Source organism: Anneissia japonica, unplaced genomic scaffold (genome assembly GCF_011630105.1).
Source record: "Anneissia japonica isolate Jap-2015-1 unplaced genomic scaffold, ASM1163010v1 scaffold9668_len1562885_cov226, whole genome shotgun sequence".
In the NCBI taxonomy this organism is placed as follows: Eukaryota; Metazoa; Echinodermata; class Crinoidea; order Comatulida; family Comatulidae; genus Anneissia; species Anneissia japonica.
The window spans coordinates 1004150-1013813 of NW_022711326.1; the positions used below are offsets into that span (position 1 = coordinate 1004150).

The window sequence follows — 9664 nt, forward strand, 5'->3', positions numbered from 1 at the left end:
TACAACCGCATAACAAAGAAAGCGACCCACGTGGTGCATTCTTAAATATTACACACATTATTTAATTGTATTAGACGATAACACGATATCACTGATTGAACGATCTAACTAGGCCTACCCTTGCATCGCAGTAATACTGAACTAGGCCTAGCTTAGGCCTCATGTTTTTGTGGAAAGCTAGATAGTCGTTATGTACCCAACAGTCGGCTGCCTTTATATTTTCACCTGTTTTCAGTTTGCATTCAAAGGGTACATTGCTGCACAGCCAACTGTCGGGGATATAGTACCTTCATATGACTACTCATACGAATACAACAGAAAAAAACGTCGCATGGACTGAGTGAAAAATGGAGATCTAAATGAAGAAACGATGTCGGAAAACTTTTCTTTGACGCATGCGCATTTGCATAAATGTCTACACACACACATACACACTACACACAATAAAAAACATAGGAAATAGCAAGAGTGATTACAATAGTTCCTATTGCATTACATGCATAGGAACTAAAAATTAAAATATTAAAATAATAATTATCAACCTCTTCTCTGCATCCATTACTACCTGTAAAATAAGTGACAAGAGTATTACAGAGCAGGCCTGCAAATAAATGTTTATACCTCCGACCAAGAAAATGCTTTTAATAAAATGCATCCAGCACCAAATGTTATCTGTACACTATATAACCCAACAGTTTACTTTTAAAAATTGTTTTCTCCAAAAATGTCTCTGGGACATTCATGATGCCTCCAACCAACAGTTGGGCAGCCATGCACTTTTTCCAGTCCTGGTACACAGTATTCTGATTAGAAATCAACAAACCTATCACATGTGATTTTATGGGCTTGCCACTTAACTTGTGTGATCCATGGGTCTGACTTAAATGCAAATTAAAATTGTCTGGTTTTTTATCAATACAGTAATATACATACAGTATGTAAAAGGAGTTGTGCAGGACAATAAGCAATATAAGAACATATTATCTACAATAATAAAATTAATGTTCTTAGAAAATAATAACTACTGCTACTTCTGTATTCATTCTTCAATTACTGTCTTGTAGATTTTTCATGCATTGAGTACAATGAATATTATCATCATTGAAGAATATTATTATCAAAGAACATTACAGGTGATAATATTTTTAATGATTTACATCACGAGAAGAAACTTTCTCCATATTTACCTGGCCATTAAATTCAAAATTAAAATAGCATTTTAAAATGTATGAAATTTTTTAAATGAATGAAAACCAAGACAAATACATCACTTGCTATCAGTTACTATAAGATGTACATACTTTAGGATGACTTTTCAGTAATTTTTTAACCAACAGTATGTCCAACTACTGTGAAAAACTTAGATTAAAATACATCTGAACTGTCTTTTGACTTTATTACTATATCTTAATTCATTGTGGCAGTTTCATTTACAAGATGTGAAGAAATCATGACCTGCCACAACAGATACTGATTCATTTTTACATTATGTTTTAATGATACAGGTGATTACTTCTTTTTCATATACAGTACTGTAAAAAAAACATTTCTGGCATAATGATAATAGACACAATCTGGAATGGGAATCACATGACCTACAGTTGAAACAAAAATGAAATTAGACATAGAGTGCGAGCATACGAAGATCAGTGAAAATGTATGGCTTCTTTCTACATGTTTCTACTGTCACTTCATTATGTTCAATAATGCTGGTTGGAATGCCAGTAAATTACTCTAAATAGCTTAGACATTAGAACTTGGAAACATTGTCAGAATGCTGGTTAATCCTCCAAAACATTCTTCAAACAAAATTGGGTTTTTTTTTAAAGAATAATCTTTGTAGCTTGTAGGCCTAGGCCCCTATCTATGGTAAGAAAAGGTTGTGAGTGGGTAGAGAATAGTTCAAGGCTCACAATTGATTGCAATTCTAGAGCCTATATAAAGTACAGAGAATGCTAGAATGAGTATTAGAACAAACATCTTGCCTTTTTCATTTATTTCTCAAATTCTCATTGTCTTAAAAACATTTCCTCTACTTTCCACAGTATAGTATGTTTATTGCTACACTGAGAAATGATGACTAGTAGTTCAAACAATCTGTGGTCGCCGATTGTTTCTATTAGAATTGCTGATATATATTATTATTAAATCTACCATTATTCTACCATTTATGCACATATCATTAGGAGAATACAATATATTCTACATTCTAAGTACTGCATTTATAATTTATAATTTATCATTACATGTAGAGTATATATACTCTACATGTAATGATAAATTATGATATTTTCTACATATGATTACTATTTCATTCATTTGTTCGGGCCAACACCCAACGTTTCCCTATCTCTTTAGGCCACCAGCCCATAGAGAAAGCAAACTCAAAAAATAGAGGGCAGAGGCTTCCTCTTAGAGACAAACATAAAAAAAAAAACTTTGATAAATTAATTTGTAAATTAACATTTCTAAATAATGAAATCAATTTACTGCAGTATTAAATATTTTTTTCTATAAACTAATTTATTGATTGGTATAGTACTATGCTTATCACCTTTTTTTGATATTGTCATTTTAAATATTATTCAAGCTTGGCACAGTGAATACTGAAAAACTGAAATAGTTATTTTTACATACAAAAATATTCAGAAATCATTGTGTGTTTCACTATCATTTATTTTATTATTTAAAACCAGTTTGTTTCGGTCTCACTGTAAGTTGATAACTTACTGTATTAGACTTGAGTCTTCTCAATTGTATGATTGAATTTGACCTATATATCAGATAATGAGTATCATAATTTAAAATAGAAATAACAGTACGTTTACCTTTCAATTGTAATGTCTCTATCCGAGACTTGAAATCTGTTGTATTCTGCGGAGGATATAAATATAAAAATTAAGGTAATTGTTTCTAACTAAAAATAATGACAACAGTAGTTGAAAGAAGCAGCAATAACAATAACCATCATAATCAAAATCACAATAGATAATAACAGTAACAATGATTTATAATAACACAATAACAAACACCACTAACAATCATAATCAATAATATTCATCAATATTAACAATTAGCAATCGCAATGATTAAAGATATACTGTCCCTTGAAAATGACCAAAGTCATAACAAATAATTTTTAAATTAACTGCTCATTTTGCAGTAACATACAAATTATTAACTTGAGCATAGAAATTATTTAATTAAAAAATGTGATTTTTTAACTACAGTAGGTAATTATAATAAAGATAATAAAACACTTTCAGTGACTGGAAGTGTTTCTATCATTGTTTCACTGTAAAATGATGGTTTTTATAGGTAAGCATTTTTTAAATACACTAAGTTCTATGTTCAAGTTGATAATGTTTATGTTACAGTACTTCAAAATGGGCAAGTAAATTTCAAAAATGATTTTTATGATTTTTTTTTTGTTCTTTGCAAGGGACAGTACATCTTAAAAGACTTATTTACGTCAATGTCATACATACTTTATTATACAAAGTAAATTTTTAATCCATTAGGTAAACATGTAATTTTAGTATTTTTTAATGTAAAATCTACCAATTTCACTAATTATTTCCAGACTCATTTATATCCAAGGTCATAGGGCATTACTGTGAAAGAGACATGGATCTTTAGTTTTTTTCCACACACTATCTTCCACAGATCAATTAACTTTAATTGAAATAGCCAGTAAATAACTCAGCAATATATTCCAGTAGGCCTCATAAGCCTAGCCTTCACAATTCAGTGAAACATAACCTTACTTTTTATAGGTCATCAAAGGAGGGAGAAAAAAAAATATTTTTCCTATTTACAAAATGGTTTTACCAAAAGCATTAAGGCAGAGAGAAAAATTAAAATAAATTATTATTGACAAATAAACATTTGAAATGTGTCATGTGAGGTTAACAATGTAATAATACTAGAAATTGCAATTTGCAAGTGAAGTACAACTGCATATAAATGTTCTTTGAACAAAAGTATTTATGCGAGTCAAGTGAAAATAATGAATAATAAAACTATAACAAATAATATGAGACACGACCCACTCTCTATATTAGAACACTTCTCATTGGGTAACAAAGTCGTAATTTTTCATTTTTGTCAAAAAGTGTCTATAGACTATAGTGTGGTGAATTATGATTTAGGTTTTTTTTAATAGTTTCAAAAATTTCTATGTATGTGGAAAATGTAGTTGATTACCAAAGGTTACAATTTTTATTTTGAAGACTGCATGGTCTAGGAAGTGTACATTTTTTTATGGGGCAAGTTTCCAAGGGCGGGTTTTCTAGGGGCGAGTGGACTGCCAAAGAGTGTTGCCAAAGTGCGAGTCAGCGTGTTATTTGATCACAAGTGCGAGACATATCTCAAGTGTGAGCCAGCGAGCCATGACGTCACGACAATAGATAGAGACGTTAGCCAGTTGATTTGTGGAGCACAATTCAAAAAACAACTATAGGTCTAATAATGAATTATTGTGATGTTAAATAGACAATGTTAGCTATCAAAGAGTGACGTTATTTTTCATTGGGACCTTCGTCTTCAAGGCTAGGCCTATACCATCCTAGCTAGTCTAGGCCTAGAGTAGGATAAGGCTAGCGCGACATGCGGACGTTGGTACGAGTATGTTAGTCTACAAACGTCGCCTAAAGTAATTGATTTTACCCGGCAGAACGAAAGAAAGAAACTCCGCTTTTCAGTCGTCTTAGGCACTCGTTTTTTGACAAACAATGACCTTTCAGAGGTCAAATTGCTGTCAAGAATATGAATTGGCTGCTTCGCAGCAAATAGAGTTTTCAAATAGAGTTGTGATATAACCAGTTCAGTTATCAGATCAATAAATTGAACAACAAAATCTAATTTAGAACCCAACCTCTTTGTTTCAATTGTTGAGATCCATGGGAAAATAATTAAAAATAGACCAGCAAAGTACAAACCTCTAAAAATATTATAGTCAACAAAGATTGCACTGTACAAGCACTGTATAATAACAGATCTTAAAATTGGATAGGTTTCTAAAGGTTGAAATCAAAAGATACAAAATATCTATCTATACTATAAAAATTGTTTTCAAGTATCAAAGATGAAACACAGACGACAGCTCTGGAGTTTGTCATTTTACACATCATTTAAATTATTTTTTATTAGGGAATACATATACAGTATTGAACAATGTATCGCACGTGAAATCAACTTTATATTTATTTCTGTAATTGAAATGCTGTGCTTATTTATTGAGCCCTAAAATAAATCACACTTAAACCACTATATCAATATTACACAGTAATTGCTATCAATAATTATTATTACAGAATAATAATAATTATTATTATTATTATTATTATTAATTATGACTGCCACAGAGATAACTGGGTTTAATGAGTTCATTGGTCTGGGAAATTTTGAACAGATCAATTAGTGTTGACATCATGTTATGTAATTTACACTGTTGAATATCACATATATTGTATGTTGAATTAAAATGTTTAATTAATTAATTAATATCTCTTCAGTATATCATTTAAAAATAATATGAAAATAACACAACAATAATTTACAACAACAACAATAATTTACTATCTATCACTAACATTAATAAAATATAGAAATAACTATAAAAAATATCAATAGCATAATCACAATAATAAAATAATAATAATAATAATAATAATAATAATAAATGACAAATATATAAAATATAATAATAGTTTTTATTAATGTTTTGTGTATAACTCTACATTTTATAATTTAATTAATCTTAAGAACATAATTCAAAATAAGTTTGATTCTTGACATCTTCTGAGAGCCACCAATGGCTTCACAGTGCATTTCTGTTTGAATACAGTATTTCATTTGAAATTCAGAAAAATAAAATCAAAACCAAATCGATAACAACATTAAAAACAACAATAACAACAAATGTAACTGGGCTAAAAATGAATTTTATCAAGACTTTACCTGTATTAGATTTAGCATCTTTGCACTTGGTTTGATCTTGAGCCTAGCACAAGCTGACTGGTAGTTTGAAAGTAATTCCTCTTTGGTAGGTGATTGAACTGGGAAAAAACAAATATCTGCATTATACCATCTGTACAAGGATTAAATTCCTATACAATTTATATCAAATAAAATTTAATAGCACTTCAGCAGTAGTGACTCCAGTGGGGAATCCAAGGGGCACAAGACCCCCAGTTAGAGAATCATGGAATCTCCGTCAGGAAGTAAGTCACACCATCAGGAAACACTCTCTTGGAAAAAGCATCATTAGTGTCTCCTGAGAGAGCCATTTCTGGTTACCCAAAGGTGCTTATTCTTAAAATTTTATAAAACCATGGTGGAGCTAAGGTAGATGTGGACCCCACTGAGGATCTTAAACTGCTCGTTGGGAACCATTAACCCCATGTCGTGGAATCTCTGGCGCTGCAACTGATTACCGGTTTGTTCCCACATGACACTGAATGATCAACAACTCTTCATAATATCTGTGAATGACGATCTCTGTACTGCCACAGAATTTGCATAGTTCAAAGTAATCAATGTTAAATAATTATGGATGTGCTTTGCTGGTCACATTAGGTAATGCAATCTACTTGGCTTCTTCCCACCCAGGGGTAAAATGAATACCTGTCATAATTAGGACAAGTTCATTGTCTGGATGTAGATGCATACATGACTAAGAGTCTGTATAGAATCAAATAATTACCAGGAAACCAAAACGTCATGAATACTGCTTTGTGTAGTGGATACATTAATAATATAATATTCTTCATTTACTGACAATGACATAGAATGCCTCAAACTGAAACAACCACACAACATTAATGTTGGAAAGAAACTGTGAACCTCTATAATCACAGGTTATGTCATACTGGAGAGGTAATGTCTATCAACTTGTTTTAAATATTTCTTCCTGCACTGAAAAGATAATTAATATTCAGATAATAGGTGATTTATGGTTTTTATGATTTAAAAAAAGAATAATTTAATAATTTGAAATAATATAAAATAGTAATGTTATGAATAGCAATAAAATCTTATTCTCCAATGTTGCTATAGCAACCTGACAACTTGTAGGTATGACAACTATAAACACAGACATTTTCATAAACTTATCTTGCACATATAGTAATTCCAAGGTTTCTACTGTATGCGCATTCTATTAACATGCTCTACATTTCTCTCTGCAGAATACTGCATTTCCTTAGTTCTGCCGCTTGTGTATTGCTACTCAATCTACTATTAAACTACTGTAATACCCATTTATAGTTCTGTAATACCCATTTATACTGTAGTTCTGAGTGAAGTGTACATAGAGTGCTTTGCCTAAGACCACAACCTTGTGGCCATTCTCAAACGCAAACAATTGATCCTTTTAGGCCGTGGATAAAAATACATCGCTCTTCTTCACTCTTAAAATAATTTCTATTTTAGCCTGGGTATAGGGCATCCTCAAACACAAACAATTGATCTTTTTAAGCCATGGATAAAGACACGTTGCCATGTTGTAGCTCTGCTTTACTCCTAAACAGTGTTTTTTAATACTAGTAGCAATTTTAGCCTGAAGGTAATTGAGTTCAGCTCCCAATCATAAGGGCATGGATACAGGTGATCCACATAGAAGTATGGTAGTATCTTAATACAGTAGTTGGTATTGTCAGAGTCGTCAAGAAGAGAAGATATGAGAGCATAAATATAACAGTTTGTTTGATTTATCTGTCAGAATTCTTGTTTTTTAATTTTTACAGTACCTGTGAATTAATAGGTATGTCCTACTGTACAACAGTGTTGTGAAATGGTTAGTTGTGTTTCTTGTATTTATGAAGAGGATACAGTAGTTCAGAATCATATTAAATTACTGATCTTAAGCTTCTTTTTACATTTAAAGTTAAATATAAATACTGTAACTGCGCTGTCAATGAGTACAGGGTATGAAGATACATAAAAAAATAGTTCACTAAACAAATATAAAAAGTCTTGCATGACTGAGGTATGTAAACTATTTAAATATGTAGACATTTACGATAGAGCATCAGAAATGTTTTGTGTAATTTGTAACATTTTATTCGCTCTTTTTACGTCCTTGTTGCGTCTTTACCAGTAAAAACATTCTACGTTCGTAAACACAACTATTGTTGGTACAGTACCATATATCTCTACTTTTGCTCTCACACTGTAATTGCACAGAAGAAAACTCAAATTTAGGTGTGAAATAGCTAGGAAAATAGGTGCGCAGAATCCTATTAGTATTGCATTGGTGGTATATATACAGAGAAAAATTGCAAGGAAATCGGCCGTTATTTTCCAAGATGACAGAATTCTAGGCCTAATTTTTGTGTGGGGGACCATACTGTACTGTAAAGTTTTTAATTGCACGGGGGATATTTCAAAAATGAGCTCAAATTTGTCAAATGTAATCCTGGCTCCTCCGGACCCGGGCCATAGCAGGGCACTAGCCGGGACTGAGCCAGGGATGTACACATAGTTGTGTGCCCGTAGTGCCGGAACGTACCTAAAATTTACCCGTAGATGTAACAGGCCTCGGAAGCTGGGAATTTTACACATTAGTGTAGCCGTGTTTTGGGGTGTGTACGGCGGTAAGGGACTTAGCCGGGGATGTACATTAAAACAATGCCCCGCATTGCCGGGAGGTGGACTGGACTTTCACATGCATGTAACCATTTTAGAAATTCCATCCCCGGCTAAGTCCCTGCTAGGCCCGAGTCCAGGGGCCGGGACTACAACTGACAAGTGCATTATAGTAAGATTTGGTCGAAGCCTAATTTTTGGCAAAATCTGCAAGGATTTCAGCTCTTATTTTCCAAAATGGGCGAACGGATTTCTTTGGCAAATTTTTATGAGGAGGATATTTTCCCCGCGCAGGTCTTACTATACAGTCTGGGTGGGGGATAGGCCTAGGGTTATTCCTTGTGCAACACATACTTTAAAGGCATTTAATCCAATTTAAGCAAAATGAGATCATTATTCTTCATTCCTCATAAAAAAAATATAATGTGGCCTGCTGGCTTTGCCTAACACATCACTCAGTCTCATCTCAGCTCAACTGCAGAGGTCATTTTTGTTTACATATTTTCATTCTACAAAGCACAAACAAAGCAGTATTCCTTTCTTCGACATATGTTTACAGGATGCGTCAAACGTCAATCTTCTAGGCCTATATTATTTGAAACGAAAAAATAATATTCGTTATGTAGGCTTCACTTTACTTCACAGACTAAGGCCTATGCATAGGCTATAATGTAGGCCTAGGCCTACTAAATCCAAATCCAATAATAGGATACAAACCATTTTGCCACGGATCAGGCGGATCCAATGTGTTCGAGATTAGCTTTTCATCCTGAGGAAAATTAACCCGTCTACCCGGAAGTTTTAACTTCGATTTTGACGTTGTAGGAGAGAGAATGCTTTTATAACTTGTTAATGTATTGGTTCCAATCTCTCCTTCCATAACTGGACATCTGAGTATGACTTTTTTTTTATTGAAACATCACTTATAAAACGCAAGTATTTAGGCGTTGTTTTTCATCTCCATCGCCACTCGTTCGAAAATCAGCCTCTTCTTTTTTTACAGCTGTCCTAAATTCTCACGAGAAACAGGTTCATAGGTCAAAATACATGTCTATTCCACACATAACAGGTATTA

The 9664-nt window shown here is 32.6% G+C and overlaps 1 protein-coding gene across 3 annotated transcripts in view; it reads right to left on the reverse strand.

Annotated features, from left to right (window-relative positions):
* Positions 1–9615, reverse strand: part of LOC117107447 (protein phosphatase 1 regulatory subunit 37-like) — a 46584-nt gene extending 36969 nt beyond the window's left edge. For 2 of the 3 annotated variants that reach the window (XM_033249149.1, XM_033249147.1), the window contains exons 1-3: positions 9307–9615; positions 5962–6059; positions 2829–2874 (exon numbers count right to left, since the gene is read on the reverse strand). In XM_033249149.1, the coding sequence (XP_033105040.1) occupies positions 2829–2874; positions 5962–6059; positions 9307–9469 (307 nt within the window). In that variant the 5' untranslated portion in view covers positions 9470–9615. The remainder of the gene's footprint in view (positions 1–2828; positions 2875–5961; positions 6060–9306) is intronic. The other variant, XM_033249148.1, reaches the window with a different exon arrangement.
* Between the last annotated feature and the right edge of the window lie 49 nt (positions 9616–9664).